General features: G+C 46.5%; 2 protein-coding genes across 4 annotated transcripts in view; one reads left to right on the top strand and one right to left on the bottom strand.

The window, feature by feature from the left end:
- Window positions 1–198: 198 nt before the first annotated feature.
- MRPS25 (mitochondrial ribosomal protein S25) lies at window positions 199–14,585 on the top strand. Its single transcript, XM_082639180.1, has 4 exons — window positions 199–449; window positions 5,987–6,093; window positions 13,594–13,681; window positions 14,321–14,585. The coding sequence occupies exons 1-4, from the start codon at window positions 316–318 to the stop codon at window positions 14,511–14,513; spliced, it is 522 nt and encodes a 173-aa protein (XP_082495306.1). The 5' UTR covers window positions 199–315; the 3' UTR covers window positions 14,514–14,585.
- Window positions 14,586–16,858: 2,273 nt separating this feature from the next.
- The window catches only part of NR2C2 (nuclear receptor subfamily 2 group C member 2), a 92,181-nt gene continuing 86,035 nt past the window's right edge, over window positions 16,859–23,004 (bottom strand). For all 3 annotated transcript variants that reach the window (XM_082639179.1, XM_082639177.1, XM_082639178.1), the window contains one exon: window positions 16,859–22,823. In XM_082639179.1, the coding sequence (XP_082495305.1) occupies window positions 22,649–22,823 (175 nt within the window). In that variant the 3' untranslated portion in view covers window positions 16,859–22,648. The remainder of the gene's footprint in view (window positions 22,824–23,004) is intronic.

The raw sequence follows: 23,004 nt of genomic DNA, 5'->3' as shown, positions 1-23,004 counted from the left end.
GGAGGAGGGGAGAAAGACTTGATTCACAAATCGTGAAAACCTTAACGTTCCAACAGGAGCTTTAACGCTTAGGCGTACGTGCCGGCTCCCACCGCCCCCGCCTAAGGAAAACTCTGCCAGGCAGTACTACAAGTCCCAGGCCGCTCCGCGGCGCGCGCGCTGCCCGCCGGGAGGCGTCTCCTGTGAGTCTGCGCGGGAAGTGGAAACCGGCGCGGAGGAGAAGCGGCGCGAGGGCCGCCCGGGCGGCGTCAGTTTGGCTGGTCTCCGCGCTGCTGGGCTCGCGGCCGGCGGTCCGGCTCCTCCGCCGCAGCCGCCATGTCCATGAAGGGCCGCTTCCCGATACGCCGCACCCTGCAGTACCTGGGCCAGGGGGACGTAGTGTTCAAGGAGTCGGTGAAGGTCATGACGGTGAACTACAATACGCACGGGGAGCTGGGCGAGGGCGCCAGGTCAGTCCGAGCCGCCGGGTCCCACCAATAACTTAAGAGTCGTTGAGACCTGGTGCTGCGCTGGCCCCAGGGCCCCCATTGCACGGACGGGCAGCTGCCCCGGGTTCCACAGCAGAAGAGGACCTCAGGGCCGCGTCGCGCCGGGTGGGGGCCGCGCTGACGGGGAGGCCGAAGCCTCCTCAGCCACCCGTGCCCCGCGGGCGGCGCGCGGTCCGGGTGGAGCCCAGCCTGGGGCGACCGACCCGCTGGGGTCCGGGCTCTTCCACCTGCTGGCTTTGGGAGAGTTGCTTTTCCTCAGTGTTGCGACCGGGGTGATACCTATGTCCCAGGGCCGATATGGGGGTGCAGTGGGAGGGGTAACAGCAGCTGGCATTTATTGAGTCCTCGTACGTGCAGCGCGTTTCTGAATGCTCCGCGTGCACTAGCTCGTTTGATTTCTACAGAAACCCCACTGTTCTCTTCACTCCAGGGATGAAGGAACGCAGGAGGTTAAGGAACTGGCTTGTCCAGGGTACCATAGTCAGCTGGTGAGGGGGCGGTTCTGAAAGGGGGCTTCGTTCTCGAAGGACTCATGACCCTTAGAGTGAAGGGACTGCCTGAGCTGCGCAGCGGCCTCCACCCCAACTCCTTAATGCTTTTCAGCCCGCAGGAGAGTCGGGACTCATTGAATGGAACTTGCAAGTGAAAGGTTTGAAGTGAACCTGAGAAATGCAGCAGTGATTTGGGCTTTTCAGGTGTTAGGCATACATTTACCGGGTGCCGATGCTGGGCCCCGAGCTGTTCCTGGGAATCCAAGTCCTGTCTTTCAGAAACTTTGGGATTGGGTGTGTGGGATGGATCAGAGTGAGACTGGAGAGCAACTCCCTGTGGAGGGTGGTCTCCCTATGGCGGGGCCTTCAGTGCAGGACTGTTCAGGAGAGCCAGCAGCTACCCCCTAGCCGTTTGCTTTCCACAGGTCAACGCAAGAACTTGAACCTACTTGCGTGGGGTCAGCTGGGATGAGGGCTTCCTAGAAGACTCAGTCTTAGGGCTGAATGGGCACCCAGATACTCCTGCATAACCAACTTTGCATCCATCCATCCATCCATCTGCACCAGGAGTCACAGGGCAGAGGCCAGGCAGGTACAAAGGAGGGAGACAGTCTGGATGGGCCTGCAGTAAACTGAAAACGTGCCTTGCCTCACGGGGCCACTCACTGCTTGGCTACATCTTAGCTATTTGGGCTCCATGGAAAATTTCTGACTTATCAAGGAGCCAGAAGTTCAGATTTTAATGTAAATCTCTGGTTTTTAAATGGCCAATCAAAATAGGCCTGCACATACTCGCATGCTCAAGTATTTTAATACTCTCTGGGTAAATAGGCGCCAAACAGCCATTCTGTGTTTCATTGTTCCTAGTGATAAGGGCTTGGCTGTCCCACTGGTGCCCTTTGGGTTTGAGCCTGTCAGACTTGCTCTTTGTAGCCCCACCGGCCTTTCTTTGCTTGTTCATGTGCCCTCAGCACTTCATCTGGCCCTGCATCCCAAGTGCCAGTGGCCAGTACAGCACCGGGCTAGCAAGTCTTAGGGTATCTGCTGGGTGTGTGGGGAGCTGCCTTATTCAGAGTCTGAGAGCTAAGTTCCTCCTCACCTCTGCCAGGTGTTCTTGCCTTTAAGATGCAATGGGAGAAGTAACAGCTGCTGGAATTTATTGAGTTCTTTGTCCAGCCTTGCGCCTCAGGATCCAGGTGAATTTGATAATGATGGAGCCCAATGCTCACAGCCCTGATTCTTTGACCTACTGGTCATGGGACCCAGGGCAGTTTACTTTTCTGGCCATTTTTTTAAAATTAATTAATTAATTTATTTTTGGCTGCGTTGGGTCTTCGTTGCGGTGCGCGGGCTGTAGGCGCGCAGGCTCAGTAGTTGTGGTGCACGGCTTAGTTGCTCTGCGGCATGTGGGATCTTCCTGGGCTCGATTTGTGTCCCCTGCTTTGGCAGGTGGATTCTTAAACACTGTGCCGCCAGAGAAGCCCCTCATTGTAGTTTTGATTTGCATTTCTCTAATAATTAGTGATGTTGAGTATCTTTTCACGTGCTTCTTGGCCATCTGTATGTCTTCTTTGGAGAAATGTCTACATAGGTCTTCTGCCCCTTCTTTGATTGTTTTTTTTTTTTATATTGAGCTGCATGAGCTGTTTGTCTGTTTCGGAGATTAATCCTTTGTTCATTGATTCGTTTGCAAATATTTTCTCCCATTCTGAGAGTTGTCTTTTCGTCTTGTTTATGGTTTCCTTTGCTGTGCAAAAGCTTTTTTTTTTTTTTTTTTTGGCGGTACGCGGGCCTCTCACTGTTGTGGCCTCTCCCGTCGCGGAGCACAGGCTCCGGACGCGCAGGCTCAGCGGCCATGGCTCACGGGCCCAGCCGCTCCGCGGCATGTGGGATCTTCCCGGACCGGGGCACGAACCCGCGTCCCCTGCATCGGCAGGCGGACTCTCAACCACTGCGCCACCAGGGAAGCCCTGTGCAAAAGCTTTTAAGTTTCATTAGGTCCCATTTGTTTATTTTTGTTTTTATTTCCATTACTCTAGGAGGAGGGGCAAAAAAAGATCTTGCTGTGTTTTATGTCCAAGAGTGTTCTTCCAATGTTTTCCTCTAAGAGATTTATAGTGCCTAGTCTTACATTTAGGTCTTTAATCCATTTGGAGTTCATTTTTGTGTATGGTGTTAGGGAGTGTTCTAATTTCATTCTTTTATATATATATAAATTTATTTATTTTTAATTTTTAAATTTTTGGCTGCGTTGGGTCTTAGTTGCCACACATGGGCTTCCTCTGGTTGTGGTGAGCGGGGGCTACTCTCTGTTGCGGTGCACAGGCTTCTCGTTGCAGTGGCTTCTCTTGTGGAGCACGGGCTCTAGGCACACGGGCTTCAGTAGTTGTGGCATGCGGGCTCAGTAGTTGTGGTACTTGAGCTCTAGAGCACAGGCTCAGTAGTTTTGGCTCACGGGCTCTAGAGCACAGGCTCAGTAGTTGTGGTGCACGGGCTTAGGTGCTCCACGGCATGTGGGAATCTTCCCGGGTCAGGGCTCGAACCTGTGTCCCCTGCATTGTCAGGTGGATTCTTAACCACTGCGCCACCTGGGAAGCCCTAATTTCATTCTTTTACATGTAGCTGTCCAGTTTTCCCAACACCACTTATTGAAGAGGCTGTCTTTTCTCCATTGTATATCCTCCAGAGGCAACAACTTTCAACTCTAACCATTTGATTACAATTTTACTCCCATATAGTTAAATACCATCTTAGAGAGCTCCTCCTTACTTTCTTAGCTTTAGGCTTCATCTGTTCACTTGCCACTGTGGAAGGCAAGAATTTAGCTCTTCCAGAAGCATTGCCGTTCCCTACCCCAGCACATGCATACTACTCGACCCCCCCCCCCATCCTCCCAATATAGTCATTTAAGAATTTTGGATAAATCAGTATTCACTGTTAAATTATTATGAGTTTGTAAACACTGTACACAACTGAGTCAAACACTTCGATTATTTTTCCTTTTTGTTTTTGCAGTTTTTTGTTTTCCCTGGGGTTATTGTCACTGCTTTTAACTGCAGATTCTGCCCCAATTTTGGATGTCTCCCCAAGCAAATGGCACACAGTCAGGCCTTCTGTTGATCCTATCTTTTTCTTCTTGAGAATAAACTACAAGCTGCTATCTGGACTTGTCCTGCATTGCCATCGTGTTGGCATAAACACCGAGGCACACAGCAGTAACTTGCTCTGGGTCATACTGGGAAGTGGTGAAGCCAGGCAGCCACGCTTCTACCCGCGTACCACTCGCACCTTTCCATCGTCTGGTGTGGGGAGCGGGGTGGCAGCATGAAGCAGAGAATGCATTTAAATTTGGGTCATTGGGGAGGCTTTAATCAAGAGACTAATTGCAAAGGTGTGGCAAGGATGGGAAAAGAAACCACAAGGAACAGTGCAAGACCCCGGGTCTAGGCTGCAAAAGTGAGGAGAACGTTTGTTGGGACCTGGAGATGAAGAGGGCTGCCTGACAGGAGCCTGTGGAGCTGGGACTGAGCCTGGGGTCGAGCCAGGGAGATAAATACCTTGACTCTCCTCCTCCTTCCATTCTTTTGCCAGTGCTCCCTGTGGCTGAAGCCAGCACAAAGCCAGAGGGCAGGAAAGCCCACTTCCTAGCCCGTATCTGTTAGCTGCTCTGGATGGAGAGCAGGTGGAGAGGGATCCCGGTATACAGTTGTGTCATAGTTTATATAATCAGCCCGGCATTTAAGTTGTTCTGTTCCTTTGCTGTAACAAATAATGCTGCAGTAAACCTCACACATGTCTTTGTATTCAAGTGTGAAAATAACTAAAGGCAGAGGTGAAAACATTGAGTCAAGATCTGTGCTAGTTCCAAACTGACCTTCAAGGAGGTTAAACCAGTTGATATATTTAAGGAAACGTTTCCTCACTTTATAACTTAAAACTATTTATTTATTTATTTATTTTAGCAATCTAAGAGGTTAAAAAGGACCATTTTAATTTATGACTTTGTTGGGAAGATACTGAGGATCCTTCCTGTGATAGGCCATGTGGGTTTCTGCCTGTCTGTGGCCTTTGCTTCTATCTAGTGTTGCATTATAAATGGTGTTAATGATGTGCAGAACTCTATATCAAGGGAATTAACCTTTTGTTTTGTGTTTTGCAAACATTTTTCTTCCTGTTTGGCAAGTGTTAATTTTGTTTTTGGTAAAGTTTGCCTTGCAGAGGTTTTATTTATTTATTTATGGCTGCGTTGGGTCTTTGTTGCTGCATGCAGGCTTTCTCTAGTTGCGGCGAGCTGGGGCTACTCTTTGTTGCGGTGCGTGGGCTTCTCACTGTGGTGGCTTCTCTTGTTGCAGAGCACAGGCTCTAGGTGCGTGGGCTTAGTAGTTGTGGCGCGTGGGCTCTAGAGTGCAGGCTCAGTAGTTGTGGCGCACGGGCTTAGTTGCTTCGCGGCATGTGGGATCTTCCCCGAGCAGGGCTCGAACCCGTGTCCCCTGCAGCGGCAGGCAGAATCTTAACCACTGTGCCACCAGGGAAGCCCTATCTGTGTTTTAAACCTTCTGAGTTTAGAGGTTTCTCCACTCCTAGACTGTCAAAGTATTCCCCATGTTGGTTTCCGTGGTTTCCTTTATTTTTGACTTGTGTAATTTACATAAAGTGCTCACCTGTAGATACACATGCAGCTGTCACACCAGTCAAGACTGAGGACATTTCATGGTTTCATTTTTATATTTATACTTCTGTTTTGGTGAGTTTTAGGCTAACATGCAACGTGAGATAGGGATATAGATTTCTTTTCCCTAAAACGACAAACCAAGAGTCCCAACACCCACATTGAGACAACACGTTAGTGGATTCCTGAGACCTGCTTTCCCTACCTCCACCTTTTCGGGGGCGGGCAGGGTCCTCTTAGAATCTGATGAGTTCTGGACTTTCTCTTTAGAAGAATACACAGGTGCATACAATTTTCGGTTAAAAACTCTCATGGGTTTAATTTCTTCTGTTTTGCAGGAAATTCGTGTTTTTCAACATACCTCAGATCCAGTACAAGAACCCCTGGGTACAGATCATGATGTTTAAGAACATGACGCCAACACCCTTTCTGCGGTTCTATTTAGGTGAGTGCAGGACCCTCTGCCGTGACCCAGGCCTGACTTTCCTCCCATGTTCCTCCTGTGTGGCAGTCAGCGGGGGCTGAGATGGGAGCACTTGTAAACCTACGTTGGTCCTGTCACCTTGGCTCCTATACCTGGCACACAGTGACTGCGCAGATCTGGTCTGTCCCTCTCCAGCCGCATCTCCTGTTGCTGCCACATCTCCTACATACGCCTCATGTCATGTGGGCTAGTCTTCCCAGATTCCCTTGCCGCACTGTGCTTTGTTGCCTTTGCTCATGTTGGTTCCTTTGCTGGAAATCCCCTTTTTACTTTTCTTTGCTTAATTAAAAATTAAATCCTTTGGGACTCAGCTTGGGCACCATTTCACTCAGGAAACCTTACCTGCACCTTAGATTGGCCTCTCCCTTCTCTCAGGGCACGTCTCTCAGTGCTGGCCACATTCTCTTGAACAGTGTATGTGTCTGCGTGTGTCCTCTATGGACCATATGCATTTACGTGATGCTCTCCTGTCCCTGTGAGGAGCAAACATGAAGATTTATTCAGTTAAATTGGGCTCAGTGCCTGGAAGTCAGAAGACCATATGTTCTAGCCCAACTCTCTACTCAGTCATTCTGATCCTGAGCGAGTAATGTTCCCACTTACATATTTCTAGGGGAAGGCCAAACATCTTCCTTACACGGTTACGAGAATCAAATGAAGTATAGACTGGGAAATTCGTCAGGAAAGAAAATGATGATGTTCTTTCATTCATTCAGCAAATATGTATCAAGTTCCTGTTAGGACCCAGGCACTGTTCTAGGTGCTTGGGGTGTCAGGGAGCCATACAAACAAAGATCTCTAGCCTTGTAGAGATGATATTCCAGCAGGAGGAGATAGAATGAACAAGAAACTCAATAACATGGTTTGTTAGAAGATGAGTGCTATGGAGAAAAGAAAATTAGAGCAAGGTGGAGGCAAGGAGAATGGTGGTGGTTGGCAATTTCGTGTATATATTTCGTGTTGGCGTTTTAAAAAATTAACTTTATTGAGGTATAATTTACCCATAATAAAATGGACAGGTCTTACGTGCGTGGAGTGATGAGTTCTGATAGATGTGACGGACCTGTGTCACTGTTTCCTGGTGAAGACCCAAAAAGTCTCCCAGTACTGCTTTCCAGTTCCCAGTTCCCACTCCCAAGGGGAGCAACCACTGTTAGCAGTTCTTTTCTTTTTTTGGCCGCAGTGTACAGCTTGTGGGATCTTAGTTCCCTGACCAGGGATTGAACCCGGGCCCTCAGCAGTGAGCACAGAGTCCTAACCACTGGGGCCGCCAGGGAATTCCCTCTGTTAGCAGTTCTTTCACCATAGACTAGTTAGTTTTATTTGTTTCAGAACCTAATATAGAATCTCACAGTATATGTTCTTTTGTGTCTGGTTTTCACTTGTCTTTTCAAGATTCATCCATGTTATGTGTATCAGTAGCTTATTCATTTTTATTGCTGCGTAGTGCTCCATTATCAGAACATACCACAGTTTATCCATTCACTTGTTGATGAACATTTGGGTTTTCTATAGATGCCAAGACAGAGTTACAAGTATGAGGTTTATTGGAGATGGGGGGCAGGCAGGGAGAGTCTTCAGATGGCAAAGCACGTCTGACATCTCTGGAAGGAGGTTTGGCCAGGAGACGCCTCAGATGAGAAAGTCGGGCCGGTCGGTAGGAAGCTCTGGCTGCGTGTTGGGCAGAAACGGCAGGTCCTGGACGGGGACCTGGGAGAGCCGGGTGGGCTTAGCTCTGCTGCTGCAGCGGGTCCCAGAGACTCCTCCAAGGAGGGTCTTGCTCAAGGGGGGGTGTTAGCGGCTGCCTGCCGAGGGTGGTTTGGGGAAGGTGCATGTCTCTGTGGACCTAGGTATTCAGTTCTCCTGGGCACAGGCTCAGGATGGGCTTCCTGGGCCACAGCATAGGCACGTGACCTTCTTAGAAACCACCCAGACAGGCCTCCAAAATGGTTATGCCATTTGTCCCTGCAGTCCGCAGGGTGAGGGGTCCTGCTGGCCCCCCGTCGTCACCCAAACTGGTCCTGTTGCTCATCTGCATTTCCTGTGGCTGCTGTAAGATCACCATGAGGTTGGTGGCTTAAAGTAATACAGATTTCTCATCTTAGTTTTGTAGGTTTGAAGTCCAACATGGGCTAAAATCAAGGTGTTCACAGAGCCTTCCTTCCTGGAGGCACTAGGGTGAATCCGTTTCCATGCCTTTTCCAGCTTCTAGAGGCCCCCACGTTCTCAATTTATTTATTTTTAAATTCTTTCTTTCTGTCTTATTTTTGGCTGTGTTGGGTCTAAGTTACTGTGTGTGGGCTTTCTGTAGTTCCGGTGAGTGGGGGCTGCTTTTCTTTGTGGTGCGCGGGCTTCTCATTGCGGTGGCTTTTCTTGTTGCGGAGCACGGGCTCTAGGCGTGCGGGCTTCAGTAGTTGTGGCTCGCAGGCTGTAGAGCGTGCTCAGTAGTTGTGGTGTGTGGGCTTAGTTGCTCTGCGGCATGTGGGATCTTCCCGGACCAGGGCTTGAACCCATGTCCCCTGTACTGACAGGCGGATCCTTAACCACTGCGCCACGAGGGAGGCCCGAGACCCCCACACGCTTTGGTTCGTGGTCCCTTCATCCTCGAAGCCAGCTGCGTTCGTGTCTGGCCCTCTCCAACAGTCACACGTTCCTCTGACCACAGCCCAGGAGGGTCTCCAACTTTAAGGACCTTGTGATTAATGGGGCTGCCAGATTATCCAGGAGAATCTCCCCGTTTCTGGGTCCTTAGGTTTAATTTCATCTGTAGAGGCCCCTTGGCCATGTCAGGTGTTATATTCACAATTCTGGGGGACTAGGGGGTATCTTTGGGGGCCATTCTTCTCATCACATAAGTCTTTTCAGCCATTCCAGTGCCTGTATATCTCCTTGACATTTTAATTTGCATTTCCCTATATCTTTCCATGTGCTTATTGGCCATTCATTTATTTCTTTTGTAAAGAGTCTGTTTGGATCTTTTGTCCATTAAAAAAAAAAGTGGGGGCTCTTTTCTTGTTGAGTTGTTTATATATTCTGGATTCAGTTCCTTTGTCAGATGTATTGTGAATATTTTCTGTCTATGGCTGCCTTTTCATTTTCTTAATGGTGTCTTTTGAAGAGCAGAAGTTTTAATTTTGATGAATTCTAGCTTATCAGTTGTTTTCTTTTCTTTCTTTCTTTTTTTTTTTTTGCGGTACACGGGCCTCTCACTGTTGTGGCCTCTCCCATTGCGGAGCGCAGGCTCAGTGGCCGTGGCTCACGGGCCTAGCCGCTCCGCGGCATGTGGGTTCCTCCCAGACCGGGGCACGAACCCGTGTCCCCTGCATCGGCAGGTGGACTCTCGACCACTGCGCCACCAGGGAAGCCCTCAGTTGTTTACTTTTATGTTTAGTACTTTTTGTGTCCTGTCCAAGAAATCTCTGCCTACCCCAAAGTCACAAAGATTTTTCTCCTGTGTTTCAAAACTGGGAGAGTCCTAGATTTACATTTAGGTCTATGATCTCGTTATTTGTGTATTAAGTGAGATAAGGATTGAGGTTCATTTTAGGTGTTTTAGATTTGGGATATTCAGCTGTTATAGCACCATTTGTTGAAAGACAATCCTTTCCTTTATTTTAGTTTCCTTGGCACCTTTGTCAGAAAAATTGACCATGAATGGATAAACAAAATCTGTATATTCATTCAGTGGAATATTATTCAACCATGAAAAGGAATGAAGTACTGGCACATGCTACAACACGGATGAGCCTTGAAAACATGCCAACGGAAAGAAGGCAGGTGCAAAAGGCCACATAGTGTGTGATTCCATTTGTGTGAGGTGTCCAGAACAGACAAAGCCATAGGGATAGGAAGTGGTTGTCAGGGGCTGGGGCTGGGGTGGTGTGGGGAATAGGAAGTGACTGCTTAATGGGTACAGGGTTTCTGTTTGGGGTCATGAGAAAGTGCTGGAACCTAGATAGTGGTGATGAATGCACAACATTGTGAGGGCATTAAAAACCACCAAATTTTACACTTTAAGCTGGTTAAAATGGGAGAATTCCCTGGAGGTCCAGTGGTTAGGACTCCGTGCTTTCACTGCCAAGGGAGCGGGTTTAATCCCTGGTCAGGGAACTAAGATCCTGCAAACCAAATGGCAGAGCAAAAAAAAAAAAAGAAGAAGTATAATTGATGTACAGTAATATTATATAAGTTACAGGTGTACAATATAGTGATTCACAATTTTTAAAGGTTATACTCCGTTTATAGTTGTTATAAAATATTGGCTATATTCCCCATGTTGTACAGTATATCTTTGTAGCTTATTTTATATATAATAGTTTGTACCTCTTACTCACCTACCCCTATGTTTCCCCTCCCTCCTTCCCTCTCCCCACTGGTAACCACTAGTTTGTTCTGTGAGTCTGTTTCTTTTTTGTTATATTCACCAGTCTGTTGTATTTTTTAGATTCCACAAATAAGTGCTATCATACAGTATTTGTCTCTGACTTAATTTCACTTAGCATAATGCCCTCCAAGTCCATCTATGTTGCTGCAGATGGCAAAATTTCATTCTTTTTTATGGCTAAGTAATATCCCATTGTGTGTGTGTGTATAGTACATCTTTATCCATTCATCTGTTGATGGGCATTTAGGATGCTTCCATATCTTGGCAATTATAAATAATGCTGCTATAAATATTGGGATGCATGTATCTTTTTGAATTAGTGTGTTTTTTTTCAGGTATATACTCAGGAGTGGAATTGCTGGGTCATGTGGTGGTTCTATTTTTAGTTTTTTTGAGAAACCTCCATACTGTTTTCCATAGTAGCTGCACCGATTTACATTCCCACCAACAGTGTACAAGGGTCCCCTTTTCTCCACATCCTCACCGACCTTTGTTATTTGTGGTCTTTTTGATGAATGCCATTCTGACAGGTGTGAGGTGATATGTCATTGTGGTTTTGAGTTGCATTTCCCTGATGATTAGGTATCTTGAGCATCTTTTAATGTGCCTGTTGGCCATCTGCATTTCCTTTTGGAAAAATGTCTATGCAGTTCTCCTGCCCATTTTTAAATCAGGTTAAGTATTTATTTATTTACTTGGCTGTGCCAGGTGTTTGTTGCCACATGCGGGATCTTTTAGTTGCGGCATGCGAACTCTTAGTTGCAGCATGGGGGATCTAGTTCCCTGACTAGGGATCGAACCTGGGCCCCCTGCATTGGGAGCACAGAGTCTTAATCACTGGACCACCAGGGAAGTCCCTCATTTTGTTTTATGTTTTCCTTTGCTGTACAGACGCTTTTAAATTTAATTAGGTCCCATTTGTTTATTTTTGCTTTTATTTCCTTTGTTTTAGGAGACAGATCCCCCAAAAATATTGCTACGATTTATTTCAAAGAGTGTTCTATGCTTTTTCTAGGAATTTTATGGTAGCTAGTGTTTATATTTAGGTCTTTAATCCATATTAAGTTTATTTTTGTAGATGGTGTTAGAAAATGTTTTAATTTCATTCTTTTACATGTAGGTGTCCAGTTTTCTCAGCACCACTTATTGAAGAGAGTGTCTTTTCTCCATTGTATGTTCTTGCCTTTTTTCTGGTAGATTAATTGACCATAAATGTGTGGGTTTATTTCTAGGCTCCCTATTCTGTTCCACTGGTCTATGTGTCTGTTTTTTTGTGCCAGTACCTTGCAGTTTTTGAATACTGTAGCATTCTGGTGTAGTCTGAAGTCAGAGAGCATGATTCCTCCAGCTCTGTTCTTCTTTCTTAAGATTGTTTTGGCTATTCGATTTTATTTCTGAACTCTTCATCCTCTTTAACTGATCTATATGTCTGTCCTTATGCTAATAGCACACTGTCTTGGTTTTTGTAATTCATAATATGTCTTAAGATCGGGAATTGTAAATCCAACTTTGTTCCCCACCCCCCCTTTTTTTCCAAGATTAATTTGGCCCTTGTAGGTTCTTTGCATTTCCATATTGACTTTAAAATCTGCTTGCCAGTTTCTAGAAAAAAAGCTTGCTGGGATTTTGTTCAGAATTATATTATAGATCACTGAGGATAATGGACATTTAAAAAATAAATTTATTTATTTTTGGCTGCATTGGGTCTTTGTTGCTGTGCGCTGGCTTTCTCTAGTTGGGGCGAGCGGGGGCTTCTCTTGTTGCGGAGCATGGGATCTAGGCGCGCGGGCTCAGTAGTTGTGGTGCACAGGCTTAGTTGCTCCGTGGCATGTGGGATCTTCCTGGACCAGGGCTCGAACCCATGTCCGCTGCATTGGCAGGCGGATTCTTAATCACTGCGCTGCCAGGGAAGTCCCTGGACATTTTAATAATATTGAGTATGTTTTGTGACTATTGTAAATGGTATTTTTAAATTTTTCATTCTTCAGTTCTTTGGTCAGCACCAACTTTGTAGAAGTACAGCTGATTTTGTACATGGGCCTTGTGTCTTGCAATCTTGGTAATTCATATTTCTAGAAGTTTTTATTTTCTAAATTCCTTAGGATTTTCTACATACACAATCATTACATCTGCAAATAAAATTCTTCCTTTCCAATCCTTTAATTTCTTTTTTGTGTGTCTTAATTCACTAGCTGATGTGGCTGTAAGATTTTGCATTTTTACCAGGAATTTAGGAAAGTTCCAGTTACTCTGCATCCTCACTAACACTTGGTATTGTGTTTAAAAAAATTTTAGCCACCTTAATATCTCACTGGTTTTATTTTGTATTTTCCTAATGACTGATGATATTGAGTATCTTTTCATGTGTTTATTATTATCAATTTTTGTTGTTGTTAAATGTTTATTCAGATATTTTGCCCATTTTTTCTTTGGATTGTCTTTTTGACATTGAATTGTGAGAGTTCGTTAGTCAGGATACAAGTCCTTTATCAGATATATGCTCTTCTTCCTCACTGAGTTGTCTTGTCATCTTTGCTGAAAATAAGTTGACCATAAATTTAGACCCAGTTCAGTTCCATTTCTATAGGCTGTTCTTTTGCTCAGTACCACACTGACTTGATTACTGTAGCCTGTGGTAAAATTGAAATTGGGAAGTGAATGTTCTCCCTTTTTCTTGTTTGTCAAGGTTGTTTTGGCTGTTTTGGGTCCTCTGCATGAATTTTAGGCTCAATTTTTCCGTTTCTACAAAAACACCTGCTAGGATTTTTGGTAGGGATTGACTGAATCCATAGACTGATTGGGTAGGATTGCCATCTTAACAATACTAAATCTTTCTATCCATGAACATGGAGTTTCTATTTAAAATAGTATGTATGCTTTTCTACATACCTAAAGTTTATGTATGCTCACATCTAAAGAAATACAGAAAAAGGGCAGCATAATTGGTTACATAAACACTTACTTGACCGTTAAAATGTTTCTCCTCTAAAAGCAAATCCCAAATCACCACCATTTGAGGCCAGGCAGTGCCTTGCTGTGTTCTCAGCTTTCTTCCCCCCCTTTCCTCCTGTTTCCAGATTCTGGGGAGCAAGTCCTTGTGGACATGGAGACCAAGAGCAATAAGGAGATCATGGAGCACATCAAAAAGATTCTGGGGAAGAATGAGTGAGTTGTTGGGCTTGATCTGGAGGGGTGCAAACGTCTTGGCCCAGAGATGTGAGAGGGAGGAGATGGGCGCGCTGAGAGGGGTGTTGAGAGGGCGGACTCTGGCAGGAGCCTCGGATGCGGACCAGAGAGCGGGCCGGAGTCTGTGCGCCTGAACCTCAGAGCTGCAGCTCCCTGCACCGTGAAGATAAAGATGGTCCTTTCCTCCTGGGTCCACGGGGAGCTGAGAGGCATCTGAAACGCACGCCCTTATGGCTGTGACCATGTCCCTCTTGGGGAATTTCAGCTTGGAGCTAGTGGGTGACCAACCCCAGGGCCTGCTGTGACACATTCCTTTTCTTCCCGTGAATGGAGGCAGGGAAGATGGGAAAGTCTGTCTTGAGAAAGTGCACAAAGGCACTTCCAGGCCCCTTGGTCCTGATTGCCTGTCCTCAGAGCTGGGGTCACCCCTTGCTACCCTTCACCGGGCTGCAGGCCTTCCTGTGCACCCCCCAGCCCCGGAGGCCCGGGGGGAGTAGGGAGCAGCGTAGGAGGTCTCCCTGGCAGATGCTGGGGCTCACTCGGCTGAGAAGTCTCCCACTTCCCAGCGGCTTGGAGCCGTGTCACCCACGCCTTGTTGCTGTCTGTGTTCTTTGGCAGGAAAACCCTCGAGAGAGAGGAGCAGGAGAAAAAACAGCTTTCTCACCCAGCCCACTTCGGTCCCCGAAAGTACTGCCTGCGGGAGTGCATCTGTGAGGTGGAGGGGCAGGTGCCCTGCCCGGGCCTGGTGCCATTGCCCAGGGAAATGACAGGGAAGTACAAAGCAGCTCTGAAAGCCAGTGCCCAAGACTGAGGCCCCAGAAAAGCCCCTGGTCCTATTCCCCGAGAGACTGAAAATCTCTTTGCAATAAAAGGGTCTCCTTTACACACTTGTGTAAAAGGGCATGGGGGGAGGGGAGGAGTTGGGCTGCAGCCAAGCTGCCCAGGGAACACCCTGTGCCATCAGGGCAATAAGTGCTTCAGAATCACTGAGCAGTGTGGCATGAATCCGGTCTGACAGGCCTTCGTAGGGACAGGGCTTTGGGCTCGGGAAGGTGTGAGGCCGCAGCCTGGTGACATCTCGTCTCAGGCCTGCAGCCCTTTCCTGGTCTCTAGTGCCTTCGACTCTTCTTCCAGGCCTTGCTCTGGAGAATAATGAAGAACTGCTGCGTGGGGGTCTGGCCGGAGCTGTCTGGCTGGTGGTATAGACGTCCTCTCCAGTCCGTCTCTTTGGAATTTTTCAGAAATCCCAGGGCAAGCTTGTGTGCAGCGCTCGCATTTTAAACTAAAGCCAACTGACCACTGGGGCGAGGCTGTGCCAGAGGCCAAGAGGTCCCAGTGGAGGCCCAGACCTGGCTCCCTGGCAAGGAGAGGGCGCCCCCTGGTGGAGGGCGCTACCCTCTGGCTTGGTCAGCCTTCACATACTGAGGTTTGGAAGAGGGTGTGAGGTGTCACTGGGGGTCTGCCTGGGAGTTCTTTCCTCACAGGACACTGATGTTGCTGTCACTTCAGTTGTGTTGGTTTCAGTCCTCAGGAGACACCAGGGCCCTCTAGGGTCACCTTAAGATTAGGTTTACTTGGTCAAGAGCAAAGGACTTGGACTGAAGCCGAAAGCTCCCGGTGAGGTGGGAAGAAAGGTAGTCCTTATCCCAGTGTGCGACTGGGATGTTTTATATAAATGCTGCAGAGTACCTCATGAAATTGGGGGAAGTTTGGCTCCTTTCACATATGGTGCTCAGGTTATGGTTTACTGTGATTTTGTACCAGACCTGTGTTCAGGGTGATGGTGTAAACGTCGGGGTTGGGGGGAGGTGGGTGTGTGGGTCTGATGTGTAATGGGTAGCTGTCCTGAATGACCACAGGCTTATGAGGGTTGTTTAACTGAAATTCAACACTTTGGTGCTCTCTCCTCCAGCACCATTTCCGAGGGCGGCTAGAAAAACCTGTCCCCCATTCTAATCCCTCCCTGGGTGCTGGTCTCAGTTCCCGCCATGTTTCTGATACTGCTCCCAGCTGGTGGCAGCCATGGCCTTCACAGTGGCTGACTGGCCTTTTCAGAAAGAGTAAGGACTTACAGAAATGGCCCTCCCCTGCATGGTCCACAGGGGCGCCCCCAGGGTTGCTAATAGGAGGATCGCCCTGAACTAAGCTAGTTTTTGACGCCTCTTTAGAGAGAGAATAAATGTCCAGTGCCTGACACGATGGCGCTGCTGTTACTGTTTGCGTGGGCTATTTTATAGGTAGCAGGTGACATGCGTGGAGATAAACACCACTGGGGGGCATTATTCCTTTGCCATCTATTTCCTACTTCATTAGTGGTAAAAAAGATGATGGGTTTAAATTTACAAAAATGGGAAGAAATTAGTAGAGAAGATTGCTATGAGGATCTTTTTTTGAATTTTATTTATTTTTTTATACAGCAGGTTATTAGTTACCGTTTTATATATATTAGTGTATATGTCAATCCCAATCCTCTCATATGAGGATCTTGTAATTGACATTTTCTAATTTTATCTGCATAAGCAGTGTTCATCCGATGGTTTTTGGCCTTGTTCTCCTGAAGTGACCAATTTTCTTCTCATTTTGAGTTCTACCTGGCAAAGCCACTTAAAGCTATTTGGCTGCCTGTGGGTTCTGCCATGCATCTGACTTTGGACCTTAGAATCCTCATCTGTAAAATGAGAGGTCAGATGACATAATGAGCAAGTTCTAAAGTTCTGAAACTTTAAGAAGACATTTTTACCCTGGAGAGCAAATATCCTTACAGGAAGCATCTGCCGGTTTGAGGCCTGGCTCTGTGCACGTCTGTCTGTCTGGTGCCAGCGATCTGTGTGTCCGGCGGCCCAAGCTGTGCTCTGCTCCGCTCCAGGGAGGTCTGTGTGGCTTCTGGACACCACACCAAGGAGTGGCTCCACTGGAGGGACGCAGAGGGGATGGTCCCGCCGACATTTTCGTTAAAGGTATTTACAATCCAGTGGACCATCAAGGGCTAAGTCACTTCTGGGCAAGGCTAAGGTGGGGTGCGAGCTGTAGGGGTCTGACGACCAGGGTGCCTCCTTGCCACCTACCTGGGGTTCAGGCAGAGCATTCTGGGTGCCTCTGGGGGTCAGGCGTTACCGATGTTACTATTACGAGGAGAAATGAGGAGCAGGATGCACATTATTAGTTTTTAATTCACTTTAATAGTATAAACCTCTTTTAGGTAGTAGTATTAAGCCACAACAATAATGCCACATTGAAACAGCATTTAATAAAATGCATAAAGCTAATTCATGCACTGCAATACTCTATATACAAACACAACAATGCAAATTCTTCGAGACTGAAGACATTGAGTAGATATAAAATTCAGTTTAAAAAGAACATGCTGTTTTTTAAATGCCATCGCATAAAAAAAGCTGATTTCAAGCTATACAGCTTTCACCAGATTTTAAACCTGGAATTAGAATGTGATGGCATAAACAATATTTTCTATATTGTGAAGGGCAGAGGTTACAGAAACGGTCCCAAAAATCTAACACCCCAATTTTCCTTTAACATACTTCTTTTAAAAGGGCTGATAGTGCAGCTACATTTTAACAGACAGCTCCAAACTACAGGTAAAAACTATGGTTTGTACTATGAAAAATGTGCAGTTTTCAGTTATAAAACTAGTTGAACACTGGTTTACAAGATAATTGGGAGAACGGAGAGAGTGTAGAAAAATACTCCCGCACTTGAGTTGTGTGTGGCAGCGGCATTTGAATCCATGAGTGCTCTGGTGGTTAAAATGGTAATTGACTACACTTTCCTAAAGAAAAGCCATTTTTAATGTAAAGACTACCATTTCTAATTGTTACCCAAGTGTTCAGCTTTATCACAGTCTGTCAATCGATAAATATTGCTGAGCCTTTTTTCCCAGCATTTCAGAATTATTATTGGCTTCTTAACTGAAAGTATAGCTGGGCATTAAAAATATCTCAGACATTCCTCACCCCCAAGATACTTTTTTTAAACTCACAGTTTAATTATTCTTAGATTACAGTTAAGGTAAATAGCCCCAAAGGAAAACTTTTAAAGATTCATTTAGAGACTGTCAGGCTTCCACTTGAGTTTTAACTGGAGAGCCACGTTCAATAGTGTGATTGTCACGACAGGCAAGGACATGGGCAAGGTCGAACAATCACTGTGGGATGAGGCCAGTGAAGTAGCAGGAGCTTTCGTCACATCAAAGCTATGGGAAGCTGAAGGCTAAACGACCCACCATCTCACAAAAGGCACCAAGTACTGTGGTCTCAATGAAGTATTTTCAAACATTTCAGTAAGCTTATTTTTTAAAAAAAAGTAACCTGTGGATTATGTGAGTTTTTGCAGTTATCCAGTGAATTCTTTCAGCAGGCCAGCTTTCAACCTTCCCACCATTCAGGTCTCTGCTTAGTAGGTGCATGAGCAACTACTGCTGGGCTGGGCCCTGGCTCCTGAGTGCTGTATCTCAGTTTAAAGCCTGATTAATGGGAAAATTCCTCAGAATAGACCTGGACAAGGAAAATTTGGCATTTGTAGCTTTAAGGGTATACATCTGTATAAAAATGCAATTTTTATCTGAAATTTAAAAATTTTAGAATCATAATTTATAGACAGGAATAAGGTCAGTGGATTTCATTCACATGCTATATATATATAGTTAGAGACAGAATTTAAGATTTGTAATTTGTATACCATAGAAATCAGCCATCAACATTCATGCTTCCTAGAGAATAGAAAGCAATGTCATCCTGCCAGGGCCTTTGTGTCTGGAACTTGCCCTGGTGCAGAGTGGACATTGACCTCAGGGCCTTTCCCAGCCAGGCTCACCCAAAGGAAAATGGAGTTAAAGTCTCAGCAGACCCATCCTGCTGAGGGACCATGGAACACCCACATCAATTTACTGTGAAAACTCTATCGTAGATTCTCTGTAAAACAAAAGGAAAGTCTGGATATGTGGCTACATGTCTGTATACATAATGTACATCTATGTACACATACGCTATATACACTGTACATATAGAGAAGGTATAAACACATGTACATTCAGTCAGTCACACAAGCCTATAAATCTGTACACACACAATGCCGCCGAAGGGACCCCAGGGCTGAACACACAGAAGTGCCCGCTGGTGGGAGGCACAGGTGAGGAGGCCCAGGACTCTGTGTACAAAAGACTCATCCCACTCAGTCATGATGAGGGGCTAGCTTTGCAAATTTACATCAAAGTTAAGACATTTTCCAAGAGCCACACAATCTATGGAGAATGGAAGTGGGACAGTGAAGGATGTGGGTGTGTGCCCTGCTTTCTCCGGCCTTTCTAGGCTTTGAAGGGCACCATCCTCAAAAATAAAGGTGAGCATCAGAAGATGCCGCCTTTCATGACCTGGACTCAGAAGAGTTGTAATGTCACCTTCAGCCCCATTGCACATAAGGCCACTTCCACTGGAAAGTGGGCAACGCGTTTCCAGGCTCTAATCTGATCAGGCCCTGGAACTTGGATCTCCATCCAAAGGCTGCTTGTCAGGCAGGGCTGGGAGCAAGACTGCTCTGCTTGGTGTTCCCTCAAAGGATCAGGATTAAGAGCACTAGGTACAACGAGAGCCCTTCTAGTTCTTGGCTCCCTGCTGTGGCTACCCCCAAACAAGCTAGAGAACCAGCATGCAGTGTGGCTACAGCCCTGTGCCCCAGCGAGGGTGCTGCCGCCACATCGATCAGGGAGCCCGTTGGGTGTGTCCACTGCCACCACCTCGGGAGAGAGTCTGCATTTAATACTGACGCCAACAGGCTAGAAAACGATCCCTCTTGAGGGCAATTACATAACATCTTACAAGTGACTACACCTGAAATTAAATATAAAAACCCAAACGACAAAAGAACCCTGACCACAGCCTCATGGCAGAGGTTAGACAATAAATAAGGTAGCCTCCCCACCCCACCCAAACACACACACACACACACACACAAATCAGAAGTGTGGTAAGTAACATACTTCCTTAAAAATACTTTCAAGGAATAACATGGAAAATATTTGCTTGAGTAATTTGGTCTTTCTCTACGTCTCTTCCGGTCCTGTTTTATGATTATATGTAATGAACTCCACAAATTTCAATACATAACTGTCCAACGTTATCTGAAATACCGATGGAAAAGAGCCCACTTCATCAGGAAGCAGTGGTGTACGTCTGTCCCCACCTCCCTTACGTACTCTCCTCACAGAGGGAGGGAGGGGTGGCTGGGCCAGGATTCTCGTGGCAAAGAATCCTGATCCTGGCTTATTTCACTCAGATGCAGACTACTCAGGGCTGGTCTCACTTCACTAAATCAGAGTTTCACAAACTACTAACAAGGGTTAAAAGCCCGGTGAAAGTTGAGCCCAAATATTTACTTGCAATCTCTTTAAATAATTCTTGACTCTGGGCTTCTTTTAACCAGTTTGACGAGAGAATGGACCTGCTGTCAAAGGCCTGAGATGATCTGGAGCGGCGAGAATTCAGGTCGTGTGGAGCTGATTTTTAAGGAAAAGCCCACTTCAAAGTAAGGCCAAGGGGATCTAGGAAACTAACGAGGAGTGTTCAAAGCCCAACATGGTCCACTAGAATCAGCCATCAGCAGCGAAGGGACTCAGGGAGCAGGACCGGCTTAGAATCGGCTTTTCTCCCGGGCCGTCCTGCTGGAGTGGGGCATGTGCTTATCCAGGTGTTCACTGTCTCCCTGCTGGTACCACCTTCTGTTCCCAGCACAGACTTCAGTCTAGGTCTTGGCTAAGCTGCCCTCATACCTTAAAGCAACCTGAGTATAAAAGCCTCACAGACACAGGACGCCCAGGGCAGCCAGCCAGTGTGGACCTTTTCACCATCACCAAGAACTCAGACCTGAAAGATGTGACACAATACGTGTTCCCAGGGAGCTGCTACAGGATCAACAGACATGCTTACATCCAAAGTCAAAAGAACAGAAAAATAGGCAACTCGCTATGTAAGATGCACACAAGTGCTACAAAATGCCCTCTGCGAAAATCCTTAGCCACTTTTTGCCTTAATTTTGAAACTTAAATCACTTCAAAGTTAGAAAACCAAAAATTTAAGCTGTCAAAATTAAATCCTTCCCATTATTTTATAACGGGTACCCCCCCCCCAACTATTCTCCAAAATTTGCTCCCAAGGCATGAACGATAAATGATATAATTAGATCCAAACAGGAATTTCCAAGTTGGAGACACTGTTCCCAATAATTCCCACTAATGACTTCCGTAAGTGCCGCCGACAGCTTCAGATAGAGTCCCATCTTGCCGTGAGCCCGTGGCGGCGGCCCAGCACCCACGTGCAGCACACGAGGCACCCACCTTGCTCTCCTCAGCTTCACACGGCCATGGATGCCTGGAGGCGGGGGAGTGAGTGCAGTGGGGTCTTTTGGGGTATCATCTGATCAAAAGGTTCAAGAAACACAATTAGCCTCACACTGTATTTTCTTAATCTGGGCTACACAGAAAGAAAGTACAGGTACCTGAGGCAGCCTTAATGTGTGCTGCTGCTTCACAACCAGGGGAACTATGGGCGCTTTTCTCCGACTAAACTTCCCAATAACCGCATTCTGTTCTTGTAAACAGTGGTCGCTATCACTTACAAGGAGAAGACGATAACTTTGGGGATTAAAGGTTGTTTGCATCCATCATGTAAAATGCTCCAGAGTTCGTCTGCTGGCACAACCGGGGGAACCCAAGTGCGTGCATGGTATGCCAGGATCATTGAGAAACCTGCCGACAGAGGTGCTGAGCCTGGAGACACTGAGAAACATGCCACTCAGCTCCACCACAGCTGCTGCCTGGGCAGGCAGCAAGACCCGCACCACAGTCCACCTCCCAGTTCGGACCGCAAGTGCAGGAACACAGGCCCTTCCCAAGGGGCATTTGGGATGGAAACTGCTGAGAAGGGAGCCCTCGCACTCCTCCACCTGGAAAACATGCAACCACCCCACACTGTAGTTGGGAGGTCCCGGCAAGGGTTCAGAATGCTCACCTTGCACTTTTTGGTCAGAACGCTCCAACTGCTGTGAGTGGTGGAGGTGATTCGGGGATGTTTTCAGTTGCTGCAGGAATTGGCAGTTAACATCTGACTGGTTTAATCCAATTCTGAGAACCAGTCACCAGAAGAGCCCCGAGTTCAGAGGAGCCTGCAGATGCCCGTCACAGACCAGGACCAGAGGTCAGAGAACCTGACAAGCATCAGCTCTGGCTGAGGAAGCTTCGAATTCGGGTCACCACGATTGTGCCACCACACTCCCCCTGACTGCACGTACAGATAAGCTGCATCTTCATTCATTCCCGGGAGTTTAGCTCTACACCAGCAATATGTGCGTACAGTTAGGAATGATGCCTTCCTTCCTTAAGCATAAATGATTGTCTCCTGTAACCCTATTGCATTTTCACAGAAATCGTTAGTATTTCGGCAAAAGACATACACAGTTTTCCATTTGCCCTGCACATAGGCAAGATGTTGCTAACATTACACATTGATAAGAAGTGCTTAGAAAGTGCTAATATCATTACCCTGGTAATTAGTAGCTATTAATTCCAAGGACGTTTTTAATATATACACACATACTGTTGTTCTCTTAGGTTTCGTTTTCTTTAACTAGTCTCTGACATTATAAAACTTTGCTTTTGTTTTTTGCCCTTTGAGAATTTCTAAATAAAAACTGAGTTAAAAGATTGTTCCAAAATCTGCTGCTTCATCAAAAGGCATTAAAACATTTCTTATGGCAAGAAAGGATCCTACTAGTCTTTTAGTTGCTACTGTCTGGGATTAACAGATAAGAAGAAACCAGGTAGGAAATAGCTAAGATACTGGAAATATTTGCACATACCAAAATACCACTACTTTATTTTCTTTGTATTTGAGCGGTCCTGGGCGGATCCTGTGCTCCTCGGCAGGTGTGAGGTGTGCGCTATAGGCTGGCTCCGGTGATCTGGCCGTTATACTCTGCTGTCTCCATCTTGAGGATGTAGGGGATTATGCTGTCTATTGAAACATTGCCGATGAGACCAGTAAAAAAAAGTTCTTCTGTTATGTTGGAGCTCATCAGCCTGAGTGCTGGCAGGCGGACAAGAATCCGGGCCAACCTGTAAGAGGAAGGGTCATTAGAGAAGGGGGTTTGCTGCACTTCAGACTTCACCCTGGATAGGCTCCCAAGGGCCCTGTCTACTCTGCTCGGAACTGAATCAAACAAAAACATTCACTGTCCACCCTTGCTTTTCTGATTTCAACAGTTCCTCTTGTAGGAATTTATCATGAGCACAAAGA

The sequence above is a fragment of the Mesoplodon mirus genome (assembly GCF_964341445.2).
Source record: "Mesoplodon mirus genome assembly, chromosome: 12".
Taxonomy (NCBI): Eukaryota; Metazoa; Chordata; class Mammalia; order Artiodactyla; family Ziphiidae; genus Mesoplodon; species Mesoplodon mirus.
Note: the sequence above shows the minus strand (reverse complement) of the source record. Positions and strands in the feature narration are given on the sequence as shown.